We start from the raw sequence: 27039 nt of genomic DNA on the forward strand, positions 1-27039 counted from the left end.
CGCAAAAGGAGATGAAATTTGTGAAAGAAAGTCCGTATAACTGTTATTTTCACAAAATTTTCAAAGTCCATTAATTTCGTAATTTCGGCACACCAGCGGAGCGGAACCAAACGTAAACTCGATCTGTATCTCGCATACTAAAATTCAGCTCAATAGGTGAAGTCGTTTAGAAAAAAGTCTGTATACAATGTATCTGTTATTTTCACGATATTTTCAAAGTCCAAAGCCCATAATTTCGGTAAAAATCAGCGGAGCAGAACCAAACATAAACTCAATCTATAACTCATCATAGTAGACTCATATACTAAAAACAGCTCAATATATGATATGAAACGTTTAGAAAAAAGTCCTTATAACTGTGATTTATACGAAATATCAAAGTTCAAAGCCCGCAATTTCGGAAAAATCAGTGGAGCGGAACCAAACGTAAACTGGATACCAAACTCACCATAGTAGACTCACTTACTAAAATTCAGCTCAATACGTAAAGTCGTTTAGAAAAAAGTCCGTATAACTGTTATTTCCTCGATATTTTCAGAGTCCAAAGCCCGTAATTTCGTCAAAAATCAGCGGAGTGGAACCAAACATATTAAACTCGATCTGTAACGCATCAGAGTAGACTCGCATACTAAAAATCAGCTCAATATGTGAAGGCGTTTAGGCGGAATGACGGAATGACTGAATGACAGATAAAGGTAAAACTATACGGTCCCGACCCCTTTGTGGCGGGGCCATAAAAAGTAAAAGATGTCAAACCCTTGGCAATGATTTTACAATTCCTGAACAAATAAGCAAAACTACGATTCTTAATACAAATTTCAGGGTACATATCATAACAAATAAATGTCAAATTATAGGTTTTATGAATTATTGTTGTTTTAGAGTTGTGGCACTAAACTGTTCATAAATACAATAACATTAACGGTATCAATTTTTTTTTACACAAGATGCATATTTCGACTATTTTAAAATGTCTCTTCAATGATTCTCGAGGCCGAAATACTTGAAAATCCAAACCTAATGCAAATGAGCTTATTAAACCAAACAGGACTTGAAACATAACCAAATCCGGACAACCTGTTGAATTTTATTTTCTCTGAAAAATATAAGCACAAATAAACCTTCTTAAATGCATGTTTATTGTTTTAAGTTTTACACAAATAAACCTCTAGAAAGCTTCTTGTTTTTCATTTTCTCCAAAGGTCTGTATATGCTTCTCAGCAAGAAACAAATACACGCATAAAATAAATAAAAAAACCCATCATTAACATAAACAAGACAAGACATACCATGATGTAATTAATTTCATAAACTAAATCCAAATGCCAACGATCAATTTCAAGATTACCATTTACTTCTTCCAAATTATTCATTTTCCAATATTTTCTGTAACTTAAAGTGTGTATTGTTTCCTCTGTCACCATGATTTCTCGTTTAAAGTTCCCTTTTAAAGCATGTTTGAATGCTTGGTAAGCATACTTAAGAGCATTTTGAAAGTCTTTATTTATCAAGAAAATTTTTGATTTAGCAATATAGAGACCCCATTTCCATCGGTCAGAAAGTTCTCCAACATTAAGCCTGAATAACAGTTCTTCAGCACTCTCAATGTCTTTTCGTGTTATGGAAACACCGTCTATATTATTCCCCAAAACACCTATTCCTAAATGAAGATGAGCTAGTTTGATAAAAAATATATTATGGAAATCTGATGCAACTGTTTGATACTCCCTACAAAAATGATCAATAGCCTTTTCTGCAGTAGCAAACAAAATAAACTTTAACTTACTTTCATGTGTTTGCTCATACTCTAAGCATAAAAAGTTATATTTAATATAAAATACAAGTCCGGTTTCACGACAAGCCGGTAAATGGTCAACGTAATGTTCTGCCGTTTCTATATAGTCCTTATATGCTTCTTCGCGAAGAGCTGGATTTGACATAATTATGGCAGAACCTTTTCGTGCTAAGTACATCATTAACACCAGAACTGGATTTGATGTGAATGGAGTTACTTTTTCAATTTCGAAGAGAACATTTGTACAAAGAAGATTACTGTCATATTTCAATCTCATATTTTCGCACTGTGCATCTCTAACGAAGAAATATCTATCTGCAAGCTTTACTTGCTCTTTTCTCGTCAATGTTCCGCGGTACGATATGTCTGTCCATTTTTGTACCACATCGTTTACTTCTTTGTCAAATGATATTTGGTTCCCTGTCAGAGAATATGTTTTAAGGTGATGTCTAAATTCCACTAGTGCGCGTCTATCTTTTGTGAAAAGTTTAATTTTAATGGCATAGTAAACCTCTTCATTTTGGCACCTTTTAATTTTTCTTTGAATTTCTTCAATCAAAAATATGTACGCACCTTGATACGAGAAAATCTTAAAAACATCTTCCAAAGTCAAAGAGTTAAGAGCCTTTTCTATAAAATAATATACTCTATCGTGTCTGTAACGAAACGTTCTTAGTTTAGAGCACACTTGTAATGGCAAAAAACTGTATAAACACGGCAAAACATAAAGTGGATCAAAGTCCTCAACAATACTAGGTAACATTTCCTTAATTACATCCTGTTCCGTTTCATCCATTATTTGGTTGTCTAAATGACATTAAAGCTTGTTTCAAATCCAATAACATACCAAATAGACCTGTGCGGCGGTCACATTAGGCGTGATAAATATGCTAACATGTAATCTATATATGCACAGATAATACTGCGTCCGGAAACAGATCAAGTATTTTCACAATTGCCCGTCAACTTAAAATAGAACAGTTTCGTTTATTTTTATGACAAATAGTCCAAAGATAACCCTATCAATCATCATTACGAGTTTCTTATCATTCAGTTTTTGATCTGAACTCTTGATACACGCTATAACCATGTTAAGAGCTGGTAGTAAATTAAAAACACTATAGTAACATATTTTTTCAAAAGGTCAAATGAATCAACAAGTTTTTTTTAATTCAGTAACGTCTTAATGTACACATATACACATGAATAAATATTACATAATATGAGAATAAAATGCTCCGCGGATTGCAGCTTGAGACGACAGAAGAAGAGGTCGAACACTGAACAGTTGGGGCAAGTATGGTGACAACATTCAAGCTTGATACAGCTCTGAATTTGGATTGTGATTAAATATTTGACACAGCATGAAATTGGTTATTTACCTATTATGGTGCAATAACCAAAATCTAAATACATGTTTAGATTCAGCTTATCAAAGCACCCCAAATTTCAATTTTTGTTGAAATCAAACAGTGTAATTTTGGACCCTAATTTGGACCAACTTGAAAACTGGGCCCAAAATCAAAAATAAAAATGCATGTTTAGATTCAGCATATCAAAGATCCTCAAGAATTCAATATTGTTACTAAGTTTAATTTTGGACCCTTTGGACCTTAATGTGGACCAATTTCAAATCCAGGCCCAAAATCAAAAATCTAGATATGATCAGATGTACGGTTAGATTCAGCACATCAAAGAACCCCAAAAATTCAATATTTGTTGAAGGCAAACAAAATTTGATTTTGAACCCTTTTGACCTTAATGTGGACCAATTTGAAAACGGGGCCCAAAAGAAAAAAAAATCTAAATACACGGTTAGATTTTGGCATATCAAAGAACCTAAAGAATTCAGTTTTCGATGAAATCAAACAAAGTTTAATTTTGGACCCTTTGGACCTCAATAAGGACCAATTAAAAAACGGGGCCCAAAATCCTAAATCTTGAATTTAACTCCATTAGGATTGGTCAAGGAATAAGCAATTTATACAAAGTATTATTGGTTTTGCCCCCTTTTTGGGTCCATAACCCCAAAAATCAATCTCAACCTTTCGTTTATGGAATAGAACCTTGTTGTACATTGACTAATACCCAAGTTGTTGTCTTGAAACCAGAATATCCTTGTTTTCGGCCCCTTATTCTCAAACTGTTTTGGCTATAACTCCCAAAATCATTCCCAACCTTCCTTTTGAGGTATGGAACCTTGTGGTACAATTTCATAGAGATCCATACACTTATACGCGTCAAGTTATTTTCCGGAAACAAGAAAATTGCTTGTTTTGGCCCCTTTATCACTTATTCATAAAGAATTGGGACAAAAAAAAACCAAATTCAATTCCAACCTTCCTTTTGTAGTATGAAACCTTGTGGTACAATTTCATAGAGATCCATTTACTTATATCCGAGTTATTGTCTGGAAAGCAAATGTCTTCGGACGAAAACGACGACGACTACTACGACATCGCCATACCATTATACGGTCGCAAATTTTTGCGGTCGTATAAAAACCACTGGCGTGGGGATCGAGTTGTGAGTGCAGGTGGGGGTATGGGACGATTTCATAAATTGTAATTATAAATTAAAAATCTATAATTGATACGTTTCCGGTAAAAGTAGTCAATTATAAAGATCATTCGATTATCGTACCCCTAAAAGCATTAGTAAATCCATGGTATCACACTTAGTAATACATGTTACAGAATGTATAATGCCATTAATGAGAAAAACGCTTAATTTTTTTTTTTACTTTTGCACATGAAGAACAAATTGCTTTCTTTGATAAAAAAAATTCTCTATAGGTGAACCCGAGACCGCTGACAGGTCATCAAAAACTGTTCATGATTTGTTTTACTTTTTATATGAAATAGATAACTGTGAATAAGGTATAAATGAATTAAGACACCTTTATTTAAAATATTCAATTGGGTACATTGTTGGTTTAGAGTCGTTAATTTGTGTAAATTCTTGCACAATTCAATTAAAAGCACTATTGGGTTTCAGTTGTAAATAGAAAATTGAATACAGCTACCATTGGATTTTACCTTTTATGCATTGACTAATTATTTTCATCGTTTTTCCTTCGCCTAGTATACCAAGTCCTAATCCTATTGCAAACAGGATGGCCAAAGAAACTTAAATGCAAGTTGCAAAGACCAATCTTATTATAACTGAATATTAGCACTTACGTTGCTCTATTTTCTGGATGCATTTATTATATCGTTCATACCTTCAATTTTGTTTCTTGGACACTTTCAATATATTGCAACTTCAGTGTTGGTCGTATACTCATTATGCAAGCAGTCTGTGACAACCATACCTAATTTATTTGTAAATGTAAGTCCTGGGAGATATGGGATATCAGGACAGTGCCTTTGTGTTAACGTCTGTACAAATCACATCGCGGAAAATTGAATATGAATTTTCGCACTATTGATTAATTGAATTTAGGACACGTAGGAGCGTCCCATGTGACTTTAAAACATGTTCGTCATTGATATATATTGACATCTAGTTATTTCTTTTGTTGTTGTTGTGTTATTGTCATGTGACTTTTACCCAATACCGGTATATCCTTTCATATAAAATGGTTCTTTTTAGAGCTTGGTCAGGTATTCATAAATCTTCTGAAACCAAGATATTCTTCCAAACTAAATTTTAGTCCTTATGAGGTGTACAATTTTCCTTTTTATTCTTCAAAACTCAGTTTGCAATGATATCATTAAGTGCCTTACAGTCCCGGCTTCAATAACATATATCCTTAATGCTACCTGCTGACACAATTGCACGTTTACTGCTCTATCACTTGTGTTTCAACGCAGGGATGTGAAGCTCGGCATGAAAAAAAACCCCAACAGTAAACAAGACAACCAGGGTGCTGGAATAAAAAAAAAATCAGATAAAAAGACTAATGCAGAACTAGTTCTCTCGGATGTATAATAACTTCATACAGTACTGACCAAACTGATCACCAACATCAAAGACAGATTCGTTGACATAGACGCCATTGATCTAATTTCAGTTATACATTTTAGTGTGCACCGATGTCCTCATAGGTCTTTTTGGAATCAATGAGAAGATGACTTTCCCATGGACCCAGACGAAAAACAGACACAACGGCAAGATTATTCAATTAATTAATTGACACAATGATATTACAGTACACGTCATTGCCTCAACAACATTCTTCTAAACAACTCCAAGGAAACAAGGCTAAACGACATCTACCCATGGATTTTCATACTAAGTGTCGCAATGACAGATTCCACCACACTTAGTTCTATCACAGCTGACGTAAAACGGATATTCTCTCAGGTTTTGCCTAGCCTTATTAACCAAAATAACAGACGAACAGTATGCATTTCTTTTAATTTGTTGTATTTTGTGTTGCTTTCTTAGGTCTAGGAAAAATTATCTGTGAGATGAAATTATAAGGTGAATGTCTGGGAGAGGCAATACAAAAGTGATGTGAAAATCCCTGATATTTGGTTTATATTGTGTAACAGTACTAATACGAAAGATTCGTTGGACTATATGAAATTTATTTCTGGATGAGTGTCTGAGAGCTACAGTTCAGAAGTTTTTAGACAACTACTAGTGCTGAATATACATTGATTTTTCTGGATTTTTGATTTTTTTCCATTGTTCCTATGTTGTGCTATGCTGTGAGGCTATAATGTGAAATGTTATTTTGTGTTTATGCATATATGAGTGAGTTAATTGTCTGTGCTCTTAAGATGTCATAGTTTTTGTTTTTACTGATGTGAGAAATGAGTGTGTATTGTTATGTATACTGTAACATATTTTATATAATAATAAATAAATAACACAACAACTTATGTATTTTATTGGAAACATATTATGCAGAAGTGAATTGTGAATTAAAAAAAAAAAAAATAGAAAGCACACAAAAACGTAGACAAAAAGTACAAAAACTGTCGAGTGACCTTCCGGATCCACTGGCGCCGTTTCCTTTTCAATTTCTGTCCGGGCACTGTTACGCAAATGTCAAAGACAAAAGAGAGAGATGTTAAACATTGGCGTTACAGTAAAACAAAATTAAGGAAGTAGACAAAAAGAACAGTTTTCAAATTCAATAATGATATATGAAATTTGTTTAGCATCAACAAAATATAGTATTTATACTACTAAAATAACGAGGTCCAATTCGTTAGCCGGCATGACGTAAAAACGACGAATCATTATATATAACTAATATAGGACAATGGTTATGGTTTTGATTAAAAATTACACCACTCCAGGCCCTTTTGTTTTCCACATAATTAATATTACCAATAATAAACAAGTTCCGGGTCGAATCCCATTCCGATACCAATAACAAATAAAATTGATAATGGAAATGGGGAATGTGTCAAAGAGACAACAACCCGACCAAAGAGCAGAAAACAATAGCATATGTCACCTGTTACCTGTTACTTAATCTGTACGTTCCGCCTATGTCAGGCGCACCACCAAACGGTGTAATTGGGATTTGCTATATACACGGGTCAGAATCACACATGAACTTCGTCATTATACAGGGATTTACACTACTAAATTCAATTCACATGTAGTTTCCGGTTGTAGTAAGAAAGCCAGAACGGGTTCAAACGGAAAGATTTTGAAAGCAGAGAAAACTGTGCACCTTATAATCAGCACGACTTTGTCAGATGACAATACGAACCAAATTACGCGTGTGTGTTCTAGTATACCTTAAAAAGATAGTATTAGAGAAGTATATACACATCGCTTCGAAAATAAGGTATGCATTTCATACTTGAATCATGAGCTATATTTTTTAGTAATCACATGCTCTGAAAGGATGCCTTAAAGAGGATTGGATAGGTTTCAATTTTATTTTCAGGCGAGTAGAAATTCAACATGAATAGATACAACAGCACACAGTATGGCAATTTCAATATACCAAACTAGTGATCAAAGAAAAGTATTAAAACGAAGAATAGTCACTTTGTTTTAGTTTTATTTATCAAGAGTGACTATACACTGATAAGAAAAATAAAAATATGAAATATCTGTTAACGAAAGACCAGGAAAGCAGCAATATCCATAACGAAAAGAAATAGTGGGTAACGAAAAAATAACCTTTTAAAAAGGTATTTATCATGGGGATATAATAATTGCTCCCAAACTGCGACTCGGGGTCTTTTTCAAAAAAGGGATTTAAATCTACATCTAAATATAATATCTTAGCTTTTTGTGTGATTTTTCAGTTTTATAAATTTATAAATGCTCTTCGATATATAAGTAACACTTTAAAACGCTTTTCTGGATTTATCTTCACCAGGAACGCTCAAAACCAAACATTTGAAAGCCAAAGATGTACTAAAAACTGAACACGTCGGGAACGTCAAGACCAAAAGGAACCTGAAAAGTATAGCCAAATTCATCTCAGGTCGCATTTGTCTTAGTAACATTAGTTTCTTAATAATTTCCAAAGTAATTAATAGAGAATATAAGAAAAGTAAGATAAATATAGACCTGTACTTTTAAAATTTTTTGGAAAATTTTGATTTTTATCTCAAAACTGAAAGCAAAGGACATTTCAAACTAACAAATTATAACGAAAGGATATCTATGCACATTTTTTAAATATAAAATTGAAGTTGTGTGGTTTTAAATACTATTTGATGCATGCAAAATTGTATATCAATGTGAAGTTTGCAATAATCTATCAACATAGCAATATTTTGAGCTCGCTAACATTAATATTTTTTAACGGATAAATATATAATGTTTGAAATTCTTTTAAGCACAATATATATATTTTAAAAATTAAATTCCACAAACTTTAATAACTGAAAACAAAAACTGATTATGGTGGAAAGCGCGCCTCTTTTGCGTATGAAAGACAGAGCTTTTACGGATATTTTTTTCTGGTGATATACTACTTCATCTCTTTGGAACATAACAAAATTCCCATGATTTCAATTGATGATCTACATAACACCATGGCTGTCCTTTTCCGTCTGGATCCCGGCAGTAATTTGTCACATGATCATCTGAGTTGATAGGTAAACGAGAGTTTTTTTGTAGATTCCAAATCATACAGGTTGTTCCATCAACTGTACAGGACACTTTTCCGTTGTATGTAGTGCTATTAAGATACCGATCTTCAACTGAAATCAACGACAGAGGTAGATAATGGCTTCTTATTTTAAAGTTTTGTCTTCCGCTAAGACTTAGTAAAATGCAAAGATTTAACTATAAATAAGGGCAACAGTAGTTTAGGCAAAGTGGACCGTACGTGATTTGGCTGTTCTGTTTGGGTAATGGCGTATCTACGCATCCCTGGCTTTCAAATGTTCAAGTTTGAGCGTTCCTGGTGAAGGTAAATCCAGAAAAGCGCTTCAGCCGCACAAACGTATAATGACTTATTCCTTATTTCATTTATTTTAACGATGTTCAAAACACGTAAATCTAATTTGCGCTGCAAACGGTAGAGGGGTTCAACCGTTGACAAAATAAGTCTTCTGTTATGCTCGCATAATTTCCATCCAAACTTGGTAAAAAATCACGATAGGGAATAAGACACTGTCTGCATTTAAAAATCTAACGACTTTTCTAATGTCTATTAAAAGATCTCAGACCACTTATATGAGATACGGATGCATCACAAAATCTAACCAATTCATTATTGTGGACATAAAACTTCGAAGTTGGGATTTCAGTCGCTCTTCTTCCTAACCCTAGCCGGCCTGCTATGGAGACGTTTTTGCGTTAGGAGTACATCCTTTGAATGAGGTCCGTATAATGCAAATATGCATGCGCGTACCTTATCAACAGTCTATTATGAAATGACCAACGTACTTCTAATGGTTTGAATTTTTATCAAATTTATGACAATCGGGACTAAATTGTTAATTTTCGATTCCTGCCTAGAGTTTACATTCTTTTTTTTTTACTGAGATATGATATGAGCAATTACGTCTTATCTTTCATGAGCGTGATATGTTTATTCCTTAAATTTTTACAACCATCAAAGCTTGTCTTTATGTTGTTTTTCCTTTTTGCCATGCCGTTGTCAGTTTTTTTTCGACTTATGATGCTTTGGTGTCTTCGGCCTCTCTTTCATTCGGAAAATGCCAGAACGAAGTCGGGAGTATGACAGTTGTTTTCCAGTCATTCGGTTGGTTGATATAGTCGAGCGTCTGTAAATATAAATACACAAGCACGTGCAATCGTACTATAATGATTTTTATTCTAGATCTGTTTGATTTCGTGTCACAGATTTAAAATATGGAAATCATTGTTTTTTACCTTATAAGAATGCTTTTTTGAGGGTCAAATAAATCAACGAAATGACTCCCTTGTTTCACTTTCAATGTTGACATTCTTTACTTTTTTATAGACGAACACGTTTAGCACATTCTTTACCCATCTCCAGGTAAGGGTCAAATTGAAGGTTGCGTGAATACAAATTCAAATGAGGTTGAATTATTGAAATTCAATTATACATCAGCGATGTTTTTGAGCTTATTTTGACAAAATTGAACCAAATTGACTTCTGAAAGCGAAATATTTATTTTACTTCACAATTCCGCTTTTATCAATGTTATACCAAAACACATAATATTTCATGTTTTTGGTCTAAATCATAGCTAATGCCTCTTTAAAAAAATCAAATATACAGTGAATACAGTTTACCCTTTCAAAACGTATACCGTATATATAATTTGTTCAATACTTGAATATACCTTATGTTTTTTTTCAGTCATTCTGTTAATTGATAGAGTTCAGCGTTTGGATTTGTTTGCTTTTAAGGACTACCCTTTTCTTAATTTACATTGGAGTTCGGTATTTTTTGTTATTACATTTTGTTATACAATGTGTACGTACCAGAACAAGATGTGTTGAACTCCGACCAATGGTTACCATTGGTACATGTAGATATTGGACAATGTGGAACAGACACTCCTGGCTTAAAAGACTGGCATGTGTATATGGCAGCTACAACTCCATATGTTATATTATAACTTACTATTGTTCCTGGTTTTGCTACTGGCGGCATAGTACAGTCATTACCTGAAAATTACAAGGCTAAAGATTTGAAAATAAGAATACATAAGTTTTTTGTGAAGAAATATTCTTAAATGAGTTAAAAAAAAACCTGCGCGTATCTTCAAATATGTATGATATATATTGATGTCGTCTAAAATACAGGTATTCTTGGAAGATTTTTGGGTTCGCTATCTTATGTCTATGGTTCTTTTACTTACTGAATGTTATTAAATACCAGTGTAATCGTGCATTAAGTTTGTGCATAATATGTCAGATAATATCATCAAAGGTTGTAATCATGACTTCATTTATGCAGGTTTTTTTTCATTTAGAAAATATTGTGTTGATTCCAGAACCTTCACTTGAAGCGATATAATATGGGTGCTATATGCTAACACTTAAAATGCCTTTTTATATCTTATTTCTTGTTAAGTTTTAAGGTTTTATATTGTTTTGTTCATTTTCTTAAGTAAGATTGAAGCTAGTTATTGTTATGTATAAATACATGCATTGTCTGATTGGAAACAGGACCCGGTTGTTCATCTCTTTGTTAAATTTTAACCAAAGGTTAAATATCATAACCCTTGGTTAAAATTTAACCCTAGGTTATTTTGTGTTGTTCATCCTGTGGTTAAATTTAACCCTTTGTTAAATCCTTGGTTAAATGATTCAGATTTAACCTTGATTCGGACCTCTGTTAAAATTTTAACCAAGGAATAGTTTTGTCTAAAAGTACGATTCCCTGTTTATTTCTAGATTGGGAAGGTCACTAAACGTTTGATACAACATATTCTTCGTTTTCTACGACCATTAGAAATCAAAAACTGTTTAAAACTGATTATTACGTTTTACAGTCCTTCCCCCTTTTTGCATCAGGTTTACGTCTACCTAGACATTTTCAAATCGATATTTTTTTTTACTCTTAAGATTTTTGGTGAAAAGAGTCGCTGGTATCTTCTGATGAGTTTTTACAACCACTGGGTAAACGTCACTGCCGGTGGAAGTTATATCCCGAGGGTATCACCAGTCCAGTAGTCGACACTTTCTGTTGACATAAACTATCATTGATGTGGTCATTTATTGTAAATTTCTTGTTTATAAAATATAATTATTCGAAACATTAAGGTTTTTCTAACCAGGCAAATACAGATGGCCTTAGCCGTAATTGGTAAAATTTGTCTGAATTGTTAGCTGCAATATGCTCCTAAACTTCGTGTTTTATTTTGCCTCCCAACTTTTTTTATTCGTGCGCCACAGGTGAGTCTCATGTAGACGAAAAACGCATCTACCGTCACAAACTATAAACCGGGTTTCTTTGAAGAGTTTTCAAAAGCAACAACGTACTTATAATTGTAAAAAATAAACGCGTCTCATTGAAATACGAACATTTAAATACTGGACAAAATTCCCAGCGGAAATTAGGGTCCTCTGTATAACACCATGGTGTACCATGCGTGTAATGATGGTTGTCCCTACAATAGCTTGTGTTCATGTCCTCGTCATTATCAGGAAGGAAATATGCTATATGAGGAAAATTCCTACTCCAAATCTGACAAGCCCTACCACTCACTGTATAGTTAATTGTTCCAAAATACTGGGTGCTGTTCGTTTGGTAGCAATCTGCTGTAAATAATAGGCAGTTTCGTTAACAATTAGAAAAATTCAAACATTTTCTATCTGGTTAACAAAATTGTGTTATATAGTGCATGCACAATTGTCCTTGGTAAATTAATATTGTGATGGTATACAACCATCGTGTTATTACAGTGATTTTGCATTGCGTGGTATATAACCATCGTGTTATTACAGTGATTTTTACATTGCCTGGTATATAACCATCGTGTTATTACAGTGATTTTACATTGCCTGGTATATAACCATCGTGTTATTACAGTGATTTTACATTGCCTGGAATATAACCATCGTGTTATTACAGTGATTTTACATTGCCTGGTAAATGTTCACCTTTGAATATATGACTGCAATATATGTTAACACGAATTTATAGACTATATATATAATAGCATCACAAAATTTATTATAAAAATCATTTCTTTAAACTTAAATGTAGTTTTCGTGGACTTGATTTAATGAATATTCCTAGTATATATATTAATTTTGTCTCAATACTTTTGTACAAGATAATATTCCGTATCAACTTACAAATATAATACATGATGGTTTTAGAGTACAGATTCTAGGTACTGACGTTGTTTATAATCTTACTTACGTGTTAGTATTTTTTATTTATCTTTGTACATTTTTAACCTTCATGTTGGAGAGCACAAAAAATCAAATGACCAAAACAAAACTGTCTATAAGGTTCACCTTCCCAAAGGGAGATGCAACCTTAGCTTTTACACGGTAACTTAATTTTATGAACTGCAAACTTACAATATCGTTTAATTCATGTTTATTGGGTGCTATAAGCTTTGCAGTTGGTACGCTTGGGTACCGATAAAGTGGTAGTTAACACATACTTTATGATTTCCATAAACGTAACACGTGTTTCTGAAATAATCGTCATCCTAAATTACGATTGATTGATTGATTGATTGGTGTTTTACGCCGCTTTTAGCACTATTGGCTATTTCCTCGCGGTCAGTTTTAATTGGTGGAGGGAGCCGGAGTGCCAGGAGAAAACCACCGACCTTCGGTAGGAAAACTGGCAATTCTAGCCAATTAAGAATCATTGGAGTCGAACTCACCCGCCACGTGCGCGATTAATGATACAGTAGTTGTGCTACTTAGACCACTCGACTACCGAGGCACCCTCCTAAATTACACAAAAAACCGGCCAAATATATTTCGATCCAATTCATGTTCAGTTGCAAACAATTATGTTATGCTAGCTTATCAACCAAGAACAGAAGTCACTTGTGGAGCAGGAAGTTCTAACCCTTTCATGAGTTCACCCGGTTTTTGGTTTGGGTACGTGTTGTTCTACCTTAATTTTCAGTGCAGTATTTGTTGGGCCTGACTTCAAATAATTTATTTTTTCTAAATATACCTAGTATCTTATGATCTGTAACCACCAGTGCTTGTTCGCGATAATTTGAAACAATTATTGAAAACATCTAGCAAACTTACATTGTGTTAAATAATTCCTTTTTACATATTACATTTTTTATGTTTTATTGTTTTTTCTTTGTGGTGTGGCATGCATTCACATATATTTATCTATAGTGACACATAATCAAGCAAGCGAGATAAATAAGCATATGAATCAAGCAAATGAAAGAAAAACCCATGCATAATATGATATAAAATCTAATCAGTGACCCTAAACCAGGGGTTCCAGTACATGCTGTATTCTTCCAAGCTCAAATTTTTGGAAGAAATATGCTTTTTAAAGTTGAATTTTCTTTTATACAATTTTTAAGTCCCTCTATATGAGATTTTTCCTGTTGCATCTTTGATCTGTAGATGAGGTAATCTGCTAGTAAAATGACTTTATTTTGAAAACAATTTTAATTTATAATATTCATAGAGGCCAAAAATGACAATATCCTTATTAAGCGGAATTTCAATATGTGTTGCTTCAAAAATCGAAACATGCAGTTGATGCAAGATGTCTGCTACAATATGACAGCTCCACAGCACGAGTTCTACAGTTTCTGGTTTTTCTTTTCAAACTGTTGATAAATTACAATGTTCAAGGGTCATCTTTAAAAGTAAAGTATTTGTACCTTAAATACGGCGAATAATTCTGTATTGAAACCAACAGAGCTTGGTATTTTTTTTAAAACTTAGTAACACCATTATGTATTTTTTCCAATCTCCAACATCATGAACAACTTTATTAAATATATTCTCCCATTTTCGCTCAACTGCAAGAACAACTGGTATTTTACCTTGGTTTAAAATATTATAACTGTCTTTTGAACCTTGTCAGACTTGAAGAAAATTTTGATATTAAAAGGCAAACAAATTTGTTATTTTTTCTCCCTTTTAGTGTTGATTCCTATGGATTGTAACCAGTTTTTTAATGCTATTAAAAGCCCATAAAACTGTAAAAATGTAGGTTTTTAATTATATTTTTGATTTTGATAAGACAATATATTTCCTTGCCCATCTAACATGTCATTTACAGTCCATACCCCATTTTGTGCCCAACTTCTACAATATACACAGACATCTTTATAATGTTTTTCCATATAGATGCCGAAATGACCTCCTCAAAATAACAAGGATGTCGGAGTCTTGACATATTTTTCCAGGCATGAAAAACTCCTTTCCGAAATTGATTTCTACTTTTCTAATTTTTCAGTTGTTCCAAAATAAGCCAACTCTGTAAAATTTATATTTTGTGTAGAAGTAAATAATTTTATCCACTTATTATTTGAAGTGAATAATCTTCTAACTCAAGTCCATTTTAGCCCTTGTACAAGATTTCTCAAATTAACAATTTTTACCCCCCCCCCCCCCACTCCTCTATAGTATTCTTTACATAAAAGATCCCGATTTACCTTGTCAAGATTACCATCCCAAACGAATGAATAAATTTTACTAATGAGTTAACGTAATAATTTGTCGTCTGGACTTGGGATGGATAGAAACAGATGATTCAATTTCGATATTATTAACGACTTTATAATTGTTAATTTACCAAATGGTGTAAGTGACTGTTTTGACCATTTTTGTATAATACTGTCTATTTCTTGGATTCGAAGATCCCAATTTAGGTTTAACATTCTATCTAAATCAACACAAAACATAATACTTAATAATGTAAAGGTTCTAGAACCCCATTTCAGTCCCAACTTTACACATATTTCATCTTGACTTTGTTTTTACTTCCTATCCATATGAGATTTGTTTTATCTAAGTTAATTTTCAGTCCTGATATCTCGGCATAGAATTGTAAAATACAGAGGGATGCATCTAAAGATGAAGGCGATCCATCTAATATAAGTGATGTGCCATCTGCATATTGAGACAAGATCAAATCTGTATCATCTATCGTAATACCTATCCAATAGTATATTGCTTTGAATCTGTATTTATCTACATACAATATATTTTAGAAAACTATTGCTCACCTGCTAATTTTAACGGCTGTGTTGCTAGGCCTAAATGGATTAATATTGATATAAAGCAATGAAAGTACATGTATAAGAGTTAACGATGTTTAGTAATACTGGTAAAAAAAATAATAAAAAAAAACTTAAAAAAAATTTCTTTGACTATTACTAAAACTACACATGGTACAAAATTGCAGGTAAACGAATTTTGGGGATCGAATAAGATTTGGGGATATTCTGTGTGATAAGTTGGCAGATACCCTTTTCCGAATTGGTGCTTTTTTACATTTGGACAATTGTAGAATCAAAACCTTAACAAATGAAAATAACACTTTCAAATGTTGTGCGTCCGACGCGCATTTCTGGATTTGACTTCATCAGGAACGCTCTTACCCAAACATTTGAAAGCCAAGTATGTATAAATAATTGAAAACGTACGGAGCGACATGACCAAAAGGCACCTAACAAGAATAGCCAAATTGCATCTAATGTCAACTTAGCCTGAGTTACTTAAAACTTTTGTTTTTAAATTACTTCTTAATTTGTCAGCAGAGAATTTAGAAAGTATGTTCTTGATCGTGTTACTGACGATCGCACTTACTACTGAGCTGATGAAACCTTCGGGGACTAACAGTCAGCGGTATCGACAAAGTGCTACATGTAGTAAATGGAAACAACATTTTTTTTTTTGTAATTTCGTGCGTCCGAAGCCAGTTTGGTTTGATATTCTTTTTACATATACAAACAACAGCTCACCTGCTAATCCTAACGACTGGGTTCTTAAGCCTAAATAAACGATAAAAAAGTATAGCATTTAAAAACAAATTTATTTAAGATACAACAAGCTCTGTTTTATATTATTACTATTTTTAATGCCATATTGAATATATATTGAGTATTTCTTTTTATATAACTTATTCTGTATTAAAGGGAAATTATTTGGAAATCATAAATCTGGTCTAGCTTCTGCCATTTGGTATAAACATATATATGTAGGACTCAAATCTATGGCGGGTTTCAAATCTATGGCAGATTCCAGATCTATGGCAAATATGACGTTACAAACGCCAAACAAATCAAATATATGGCAGTTTTTTGTTTTCTCCAAATCTATGGCAGAACTTGAAATTGCGTAATGTTTCGGGAAAAAAAGTAACATATAACGTCACAATGAAGGGCATACGTAACAGTTTTGATCCCACGGTGATTTTTTACGAAAATTTGCATACAAGCTATTTTTCACCTAGTCAATGCAAATATGTAATAAAAAATATACCTTCATGTGCTACTTTAAGAAATAAATGGGGTCGAAATTTTAGACATTTACTCAAAATTTGGTTTTATTGGACCATTTCTATCCTTTAAATAGACATACTGTACTTTTTTGTTTCAAAAGATAAACACAATAGGATTTTTGTAAAAACATTTGGAAAATCTCTTTTACATAAGTATGCTCTAAATTTTTATAAAAATTCTTTGGAAATAATTATTTTTTATCAAAGTTTCAGGATTTTAGGAAAAAAACGTAATTTTTTGCTGTATACTTATCTAATTTTAAAAAATCTCATCGGTGACTTTTTCATAAAAATTGGTACAAATAATCTTCATACGTAATCAATCCTAATCTCATTTTAAGAAAGAGGGGTCCATGAACTCGTTTTCAAGTTATATCAGTCTGAACGATAAAAATAAGTCGAAAAATGCATCTGTTCCCGATATGTCGCAGTTTGACGTCGCGAAAAATAACATTTTACGTTGGCAACGTCATTACCTCCCCTGTAACTGTATCGTATGCCTTTTTAAAATTAAATAACGCCATTACGTCGTCGCCGCCGCTAACGATTTGAACAACATTTATAGATTATTTTTTCTGTAGAATGTAAATCAATAACAGATATTTTACACGGGGCTCACAGATTTTTACAAACAAATACACAGGGAAACACTTTCCGCTTCCCCTCTAGAACAATTTGACCTTTCATCCAGATGAGGGACAATATGTGCTGTATTGTCCGAATACCGCGATGAAGAAAGGCACCGCTGTTTTTAGTAGTGGATATTTTAGGAAAGGAGTTTTAGTAAATATCTTAGCGTCTACGGCTAGCAAAGTACATAAAGTGAGAGATGAAATTACATGATACCACTTTGACTTAAATCGTCATCAGTTAAAAAAGATTGATTAAAGCTCAAATAAATATTTATGTGAAAAGTCGAACTGTTTAATTCTTTTTATAAAAAACTACTTTCTTGTTTGTTAAGGGACTTCCAATTTTACTAGTTGGTTTAATAAATGGATTTAACAGGTACCATGCACAGATTAGGAAATGCTAATTTTTCCAGGGCACATCATACACCTTATCGCTATTACTTAATATTTGAACGTAGGATATTTCCGCAATAGATTAGGAAATAACAAAACTTGCCATATATTAGGATTTTTAAAAATCTGCCTTAGATTTGGGATGGCATGACGTCATATTTACCATTTATGTTCTAAATTCACTGTGTTAAAACGAACATAAAGTATTTATGTGCTAAATCTCTCTAGATTTTTGTATAGCATACATATCTGAGCACATTCAGATATGTACCTTTATACGATAAAGGCATAATAGAAAACTAAATACATATTTAGGTACTGTTAGGCGCAATGACCATCTCAATTTTAATAAGATCCAGAGATCACAATTTTTTATCAAATATAAATAACAGTTTATGTTTTGAATACGGAAACCATGCACATCTACGAAAAAAGTCCTTTATAAACATCACAAAATCTCAATTTGATCAACAATACCGGTAAAAGACAGCAATCAAACATCTACAAAATATATACAAAACATATTAATTCTTTACATAAAACTTCAATACATTAAAAAAACAGAATTCTTAATGAAAATTAGACTTCAATACAAAAGAAACGTGCGACAATGGTCACTGCCCAAACCTCGATAATTAAATCTCGTGCAAACTTTCTTTATATACTGACCGCCAAAACCGGTTTACAACTATTGTGAAAACACAATAGAATAAATTACATACTTCAAAAATCATACGCGAACCGCACATAAATATATTTATGTTCTAAATTCACTGTGTTCAAACGAACATAAAGTATTTATGTGCTAAATCTCTCTAGATTTTTGTATAGCATACATATCTGAGCACATTCAGATATGTACCTTTATACGATAAAGGCATAATAGAAAACTAAATACATATTTAGGTACTGTTAGGCGCAATGACCATCTCGACGCACAAAGAAAGCAAACTTGACGTTAAGTACATATCATATACCAAGATTTTGAGATACTGACAAACGCTTCTGTAAACTTTCTAATACATAGCCGTCTTTAGCTTGATCGGATTTCCACCGATCGTGTATTTTAAATAACCTATCTGAAATATTGTTTTGAGCGGCAGCTGTGGCACCACCCGATCTAAAACTATGCAGACCAAAATCTTTAGAGTTACAACCAATCTCTGATAATGCACATTTAATCAATTCTCTCGCTCTGGTATACGACAAACTATAGTTTTTCTTCCTAAGAACAAAATTCTGTGTTTTCTTCAAAAATGACAAAGGTCTAAATATATACATATCTGAAGAAAAATCAATATTTGCTTCTCTTAAATAGCAGTCTAATATTGTACATGGACATTGTGGAGTGTCAAGCTTTGATATCAATACATGTCTGCCTTTCCTGTAACAGTCTGTTTTACTCTTCTCAATAAAAATGTCTATATATTGATTACAAAATGAAATGTGCTTTGCTTTTATACTACAAAGTTCTTGGTACCTTAAAAATCCGGTATAAGATAGTGCACACATTGTTAATAGCCGTAAATCTTTAAGAGAACGACCAACTGAATTGTACTTTGAAAATAATTTGATCATAATATCAGAAGTAACTGGACTCTTTTTCTCTATAGGTTTGTTCAATTTTCTTCTTGATGCTTCTACGATCAATCTAACCATTTCAGAATCACATGGATTAGCTACCCCAGCAAGATTATGTGCCCATTTAATTCCATAAAAAGCGGATTCTATAACGCTATAATGATTAGCTGATTGCATTAAATTTTGTAAATATAGACCTACATATAATTCTTGACAGGGTAAAACACATTTAATTTCAGAGTATTTTTCAGTCCATTTAACGAATCTTTTAAAATATCCAGCATATTTTTCTACTGTAGATTTTGCACGAGCATCAAGAATGGTTGAAGATAAACTATTAAACAATGATCTAAGTTCAGGGTGTTTAATCTGTTCGTTCTGTGACCAAAATCCAACAGAAAATATTGTCTGCAAAATATATATACAATCGGTAGAATAAAGTTATAAATATAAAATACAGTACCTTGAAACTATATCCATACTAGTCAGTGACTTGGTCAAATAATAATACAATCTATAATAATATTCCAGCGACCAATAAGATGAGGGTCCAGTGACCAAAAAAGGCAGTCCAATGTGTGTACACAGTAACACCGTAGCAAAACGCAATACCCAGTGGTAATATAAATCTGTAAAATAAATATACATATTACACAACCGAAGCATTTAAATGTACAGCTAATATTTTCCCGTGAAATTTACCATTAGCAAACAAAGAGTTTAAATTGTTACCAGCAACAAAAATTCTTTCCACTTCATGAAATTCTAAAACATCAACAACATAACAAGCGTATTCCAAGTTCTGTTTAAAAATCAAAGGCCAAAATGCAGCAGACTGCCATTTAGGAACAACAAGTGTACCGTCTGCTCCACAAGAGACTAAATGGTTAATACAGTTACTAACTAGACTAATTGGCGGAACTAACCAGTTGTTCTCGCCATGTCAGTTGCAAGTGAATGCATCTATCGCTGATGTTGTAGGATTCCAATATTTCGAATTAAACCTAGCCAGCTTAGTATTATGCATGTTAGCAAACCTGTCAATAGTGAATGGTCCCCAGATGCTATTCAAAAAATCGAAAAATGCAAAAGATATGCCCCAATCATCAATGTCAATAATTCTACTCAAAGCATCAGCCTTTTCGTTTTCCTCTCTAGGAATCCACTGTGCATATAATGAAATATTACGCGACACACAAGTATTAAAAATTGATAAAGCTAAACCTTGCAAGTGTGGTAATTTGCTTCCTTTCTTAATAATACTAACAGCATTTTGATTATCTGTGAAAAAAGTAACTGAACTGTGTTCTAATACTTTCGCAAAACTATCTAAAGATAATTCAATGGCTTTCACCTCTCTCCAAGTGGAGCTTTTTGTTGCCTCTGTCATAGACCACTGTCTGTGTGCAATATAATCAGTACCTTGTAAATAACCTCCTGCACCTATATCACTTGCATCAGTGAAATCATTAAATTCAGAATTATTCCGTAATAAAGGTAATGGCTTCAAACAGTGAATATTTTGTTTCCAAAACAAAATTTCTTGAATACTATCTGAATGGTGTCTCAAATCAACGTACTGATCCCAGTCTTGTTTTAAATTTATAACAGAAAAAGTACACCTTGTCATAATTTGAGTAACATTTCCAATAGCTGGTGAAAAGGAAATAATTTTTCCACATAATTTAGCTAACAACCTAATTTTAACTTTAAAAGCTTTAGACAGAATTACATCAATCAAATGGATAAAATTATTTATTTTAATCAACGGCAACTCCATCAAAGAACTTTTCAAATTCCAAGTGAAACCAAGCCAAACTAAAGTTTGAACAGGTGTCCATATACACTTGTCCTTGTTTGGAACAAAACCTGACAATATCAAATCGTTTTTGACCCTCACTGATTGTTCGCAACATAGCTTTTCAGTCTCCGCTAAACATAAGCCATCATCTAAATACACTGTAATTTTGATACCATCTTTGCGCCAGTGAGCAATTAAAGGTCTTACAACTTTAGTGAATACGTATCCCGCTGAACAGAGGCCAAACGGCAAAACTGTAAAAACAAAATATTTTACCGTTTCACCAAACTTCCAAGAAAACCCCAAATACTTCTGATGATTAGGGAAAATGTTTATGTCATGATAGCCTGATTTTAAATCAAAGGCAAAACCAAAACAATCGCTTTTCAAAAACTGACTGGCAGTTTTCCAGTCCTCAAACTTAATTTTACTATAAACAACTTGCTTGTTTACGTGTCTCAAGTCTAAAATTAAACGACCTTTACCTGATGAATTAATCGATACAGTTAACGGGTTAACAACATGCGGTCTGTTCGATACCTCTTTTATCAAGCTAGCATCAATTAATTCTTGAACTGCCTTTTCTACAAAATCTTTATGGTCTAAAGCAGATTTATTATTTCTTAGCAAAACGCTCGCTGGTTCATCAATTAAAGGTATTTTATAACCATTCTCAATTAAATCTAAAATAAACTTTGAAGCATTAATATTTTTCCAAAAATCTAATAAATTTTTCAGTCTATTTTTAACATTTATACAAGATTCATAATCATAAAAAGAGTCAAAATTGTCTACATTCTGTACCTTAAGAATATCTGGAGATCTCTCAGTATGGTGCTCCTCTGGAAGCTGCTGAATTTTCCCCTTTTTTACAGTCTTTAGCCCAATGTCCATACAGACCACAGTTGTAACAGATGTCCCTAGCTCTGTTCCGACGAGATGTGATGGGGGCGGAGGCCCCCGCGACAAGAAAGGGCTGTTGCTGTGAAAAACCACCATTATTTCCATTGTGAGCAATACTAGATTGACCACCAGCAGATTCCGCGGGTCTTTTCTTTGTGTTTTGACGCTTATCCTGCTTCACGGTTTTCAATTTCTTCACTGCTCTGCCATCAGCCGCCCGAATGCGCTTCTCATCCTCTGAGTCACTAGCCACGTCATCAGACAAATACTCGTCTACAGTTTTCCAACCACCTTCGGATTTATCTGCTATTCGAATCAGCTTATTCCTTTTCTTCAAAGATTTACCAGATTCTTTCAGCACTTTGACGGCCTTCTCATATCTCCGGTGCTCTATACAGTCTACAGCAATATCAATATTATCTAACATATCAGAATTTAAGTCAAACTGAACTTTATTACCCTTGAACTTGAAGGAACTCTCAGATTTCTGTACCTTTCGTGCAAGATCATGTGTGGTATCTGCAAAATTTCTCTCAATTCCCGTCAACTTTCTGGTAAAATAGGTTTTCATCAACGACAACAAATCAGCATTTGTAATTTCATCAGAATCAGCTTGACACGGCAGCTCTACACCTTCCATATCAGGTAGTTTATCAGGCTCGATATCAGACATAACGAAATTAGACTTCAATACAAAAGAAACGTGCGACAATGGTCACTGCCCAAACCTCGATAATTAAATCTCGTGCAAACTTTCTTTATATACTGACCGCCAAAACCGGTTTACAACTATTGTGAAAACACAATAGAATAAATTACATACTTCAAAAATCATACGCGAACCGCACATAAATATATAGATTAGCAATCTGCCGTAGATCTGGAACCCACCATAGATTTGAGTCCAACATATATAAAAAAAAAGAGTACTCTGTTCCACTGTTTTAATACCTGGTAATTCCAGAAACACGTATTGTGCACATTAGAATTAGCACCAAACGTTCAAGGACGTTTCGTGACACTTGCTATACTAGTTATCACTTTCTAAACGCACGACGGGTGCTACTCGTATAGCAGGAGATGTTCAAATTGTCGAGGCATATAATGATTTCCTTCCATTTTGAGTTTTATTCAATTAAGGTTATTTTTACTCTCATGGTTTCCGTTTATTTCTGGACTTTCGTTGTTTGAAGCGAAATTGGTATACTGCGTTCATATCTAAACGCTTCATTTGTTTTCATCTACTGTCACTGATCGTTACTGCTAGTGGACTGATACTTCAGACAGTATCATCAGCCAATAGTCATATCTTTAGCATTTATTTATTTACATGCATTTTGAGCAATGATCAGTAAGAATATGTTACTTTTTGTACGAGAACAAACTTAACGTTACAAATTCTTCGAGTAAATCTGACTTTCCAAACGTTTGGTCTTGGTAGCACCTGATGAAGGTTATACCAGAAACACGTGTTGTGTGATCAGATATCATACCATACATTTTGCCTAATTTGTTAGGGTACGTTCTTTTTGTTGCCCTTATAATTTGTATTTTTTGTATTGTATTATATAGGGAATGGGCGAATACTAATTCCCAAAAGTGAATAAAAATAGTAAAGTCTAAGTATTTAAAGTTTGAAATCTTCATTTAAAGTTCACAACAATAATACATATAAAGGATAACGGGAGTACAAAAAAAATGTATTTTGAACAGTACAACAGACCGCATCAATTATCAACATAATACTCTTCCGTAAAATTTTTATAGAACAGTACAACATGCAGACCGCATCAATCAACAACATCCGATTCTTCCGAAAATATATATTGAACAGTACAACAGACCGTATCAATCACCAACATCCGACTCTTCCGAAAAATAGCCATTTAACAAATACAGACAACGACAAACAGTTACTGTACATTGTTGGGGTAGCATTATTTGGTAGAGGCGGAGCATGAATATGCATAAAATGACCACAAGTCGTAAAAGTAGAATACAATAAAAAAAACCTGTACAGGTAAGCTACCACCAGGATAAACTGTCACTTGAAGAAGGAAATAAAAGACATAAGGCACATAATTTGGAAATCAGGGTTAATATGGGCTCGATCGCTACTACAGAAAACAACAGCATTTGGTTGAATACTGCCACGCAATAAATGTTAATTAAAAACAAATAAACCCCTAACTGGTTTCATGAAGTTTCATAATGAAATTTGATTAAGCCGGCAATATTTGCGAGGGCCAAGTAAGTAAAATCGTCAGACCGCTCGAAGAAATAACTATAATTAGATAGTACACCACGCATGTATCCCTTGTCGTTGAAGGATGTAAGAAGTTTCCCCGAGTTGGAATACATAATTTTTCAATGCTTTACTATTATTATCCATCATTGGCTTGCAAATATTCTGCTTTGAGCGTTTCTGATGAAGGTTATTCCAGAAAAACGCTTAAGACGCATTTCAAATTAGTGCTGTTTTCATTTTTTACACGCCATATAAGTATTTATACGAACCATTACCTGGAGAGTTACAGTTTTTTGGTTTTCCTTTGAGACTTAAAACTAAGGATAAACAACCAACAAAGATTGCAAGGACGACAATAATTACACCAATAAGCCGAGCCCTTGGAATTACAGTGTTTCTGTTGTTGCTTTTATTTGTTCTTTCATTGTGTGGTTTACTAACACATTCTTCCCTCGGCATATCCTGGTGAGTATCATTATCTTGACTCGTAGGAACGAAATCTTTGTTTAAATTTTGTACCACATTTTGAACATTCTGACGCTCTGTAAATCCCCTTACATAAGAGTAATCTGGTTCGTTATTAACGCTGCTTTCTTCTGATATTTGTTTTCTGATTCCAGATTTTGCAGAATCTAAGCTATGTTTGTTTCCAGTATAAATGTGCAGTTGTTCATTATGATATTTCAGATTTTGTTGAGCGATATTTCTATATTTTTGCCCAGATGTTCCTGATTTGTTCTCATGATCTCTAGGGCATTCAACGCTGTCTTCCCTTTCAGCACTATTACGTCCAGTTTTTGTTGTTGAATCTAAAACAGTACTGTAGTCATATATATTGTGTTCTCCAAGTATATCATATTGATCTTTTGAGGATATGGATTTCTTTAGTTCTGTATATCCATTATTTGGATCTTTTGAGGATATGGATTTCCTTAGTTCTGAATATCCATTATTTTGATCTTTTGAGGATATGGATTTCCTTAGTTCTGTATATCCATTACTTTGATCTTCCAGTGTGTCATATCCAGCAATGTCATGTAAAGACGACCTTATTCTCGTCAGATCTGTATAGCCAAAAACATCTTGTGTCCCTTCATCATTATATTCACTTCCCATTTCTTTGGACTGTGTCATCCGATTGGCAGTATTCTGGTCCATTTGTTTTGTAGAATGTTCCAAGTCTTCGTCAGTATTCTGGTCCATTTGTTCCGTAGAATGTTCCAAGTTTTCGTCAGTATTCCGGTCCATTGGTTCTGTGGAATGTCTTATATCTTCGTCAGCATTCGTTGTTGGTTCTCTATTTTGAACTTTGAACAATTTTCAGATTTACTTCATTGTTGTTTACAATACGACAGAGACAGTCAATTAAAGTAGAAACAATACATTGTAACTTCTACAGATGGACGGAAACATACGTAGGAACAATCAGCGGGATATGAGCATTTAAAAAGACAGTTTAATCGGATGTAGTTGTATATAAATAATGTCGGTCCTACAGAAACTGTCGCCAATACATATTGTACATATATGAGGCACATCAAATGAAGAAAGGATTATATAGATATATATGTTGTTAACGCATCATAAAGATGCTGCAATGAAAGACAAATTTGCATTTGTCTCGATAACTTTAAGTCACTTATTTATTTCTAGAATGTTTACTGTTCCATCTTTCAAATTTTGTGAAATAAGACTTTTATAAATAAACGATTTGACCCGATTTTGATAAACATTCAAATTCAATGCTGTATAAAGTCAAACCTGTATTACTGACCACTTTTATATATAGTTGGTTGTAATATATGACCGTAAATTTCCCCATGTATTTTACTACATTAATAATCTGTTTATAGTATTTTATTATATTAATAATCTGTTTATAGTCACCATCTGTGTGGTAGAAAGTAGCTTTGGTTTTTCTCCCGAAACAATACCATCTATTAGTCTTGAGTGTTTGAAGTTTTATTCCAGTAGTTTATTCAAATCATTATCATTTTAATATCAGATGCCAAAAAATAAACTTCACAATGTGTGATTACCTGTTTTATTTCCATTTATATTAGTCAGTTATTACCTTATTCCAACAACAAATGCACCGAAGACGACATCAGTAAAAGGCTTTCACATTTTGATCGACAACATATTTGTCGAGATTGGTGGATTGATATTTTAACAAGCAGTCGGTATTTTAATGGGCTTATTGTGCAACCTTTCTGTTTTTCTTCTGATAAGATCATAATTTATATATAAAACCTTCTCAAAGACAAAAAAATAAAGCACCTCACCAAGTTCAGATATATCGACGCTGTCCGATAATCAACATGTAATCCAATTGAACTAGAAATTAAGGAATCA

The 27039-nt window shown here is 33.2% G+C and overlaps 3 protein-coding genes across 5 annotated transcripts; all 3 read right to left on the reverse strand.

The window, feature by feature from the left end:
- Window positions 1–1120: 1120 nt before the first annotated feature.
- Window positions 1121–2763, reverse strand: LOC127733472 (uncharacterized). Its single transcript, XM_052242827.1, has one exon. The coding sequence runs from the start codon at window positions 2589–2591 to the stop codon at window positions 1218–1220; it is 1374 nt and encodes a 457-aa protein (XP_052098787.1). The 5' UTR covers window positions 2592–2763; the 3' UTR covers window positions 1121–1217.
- Window positions 2764–6619: 3856 nt separating this feature from the next.
- LOC127734106 (uncharacterized) lies at window positions 6620–26104 on the reverse strand. 3 transcript variants are annotated; one of them, XM_052243753.1, is made up of 6 exons: window positions 24960–26104; window positions 16588–16617; window positions 15850–15879; window positions 12194–12427; window positions 10646–10831; window positions 6620–8925 (listed from the first exon to the last, which is right to left on the reverse strand). In XM_052243753.1, the coding sequence occupies exons 1-6, from the start codon at window positions 25930–25932 to the stop codon at window positions 8699–8701; spliced, it is 1680 nt and encodes a 559-aa protein (XP_052099713.1). In that variant the 5' UTR covers window positions 25933–26104; the 3' UTR covers window positions 6620–8698. The 3 variants fall into 3 exon arrangements, with proteins under 3 accessions (XP_052099713.1, XP_052099712.1, XP_052099714.1); XM_052243752.1 differs by having other exon boundaries at window positions 12194–12430; XM_052243754.1 differs by lacking the exon at window positions 6620–8925 and adding an exon at window positions 9411–9957 and having other exon boundaries at window positions 12194–12430.
- Window positions 20229–23288, reverse strand: LOC127734107 (uncharacterized). Its single transcript, XM_052243755.1, has 2 exons — window positions 22338–23288; window positions 20229–20361 (listed from the first exon to the last, which is right to left on the reverse strand). The coding sequence occupies exon 1, from the start codon at window positions 23107–23109 to the stop codon at window positions 22360–22362; it is 750 nt and encodes a 249-aa protein (XP_052099715.1). The 5' UTR covers window positions 23110–23288; the 3' UTR covers window positions 20229–20361; window positions 22338–22359.
- Window positions 26105–27039: the final 935 nt, after the last annotated feature.

The sequence above is a fragment of the Mytilus californianus genome, unplaced genomic scaffold (assembly GCF_021869535.1).
Source record: "Mytilus californianus isolate M0D057914Y unplaced genomic scaffold, xbMytCali1.0.p SCAF_3, whole genome shotgun sequence".
Classification (NCBI taxonomy): domain Eukaryota; kingdom Metazoa; phylum Mollusca; class Bivalvia; order Mytilida; family Mytilidae; genus Mytilus; species Mytilus californianus.

Bases quoted from the DNA above. Each gene is read 5' to 3' on its own strand.
- LOC127733472 (XM_052242827.1), bottom strand. From the start codon at position 2,591: ATGGATGAAACGGAACAGGATGTAATTAAGGAAATGTTACCTAGTATT.
- LOC127734107 (XM_052243755.1), bottom strand. From the start codon at position 23,109: ATGTCTGATATCGAGCCTGATAAACTACCTGATATGGAAGGTGTAGAG.
- LOC127734106 (XM_052243752.1), bottom strand. From the start codon at position 25,932: ATGGACCGGAATACTGACGAAAACTTGGAACATTCTACGGAACAAATG. The intron at 15,880-16,587 runs GTGAGCTGTTGT...TAATCCATTTAG, and splicing joins CCAGTCGTTAGGATTAGCAG to GCCTAGCAACACAGCCGTTA. The intron at 12,431-15,849 runs GTGAGCAATAGT...TATTATTTACAG, and splicing joins ACAGCCGTTAAAATTAGCAG to CAGATTGCTACCAAACGAAC.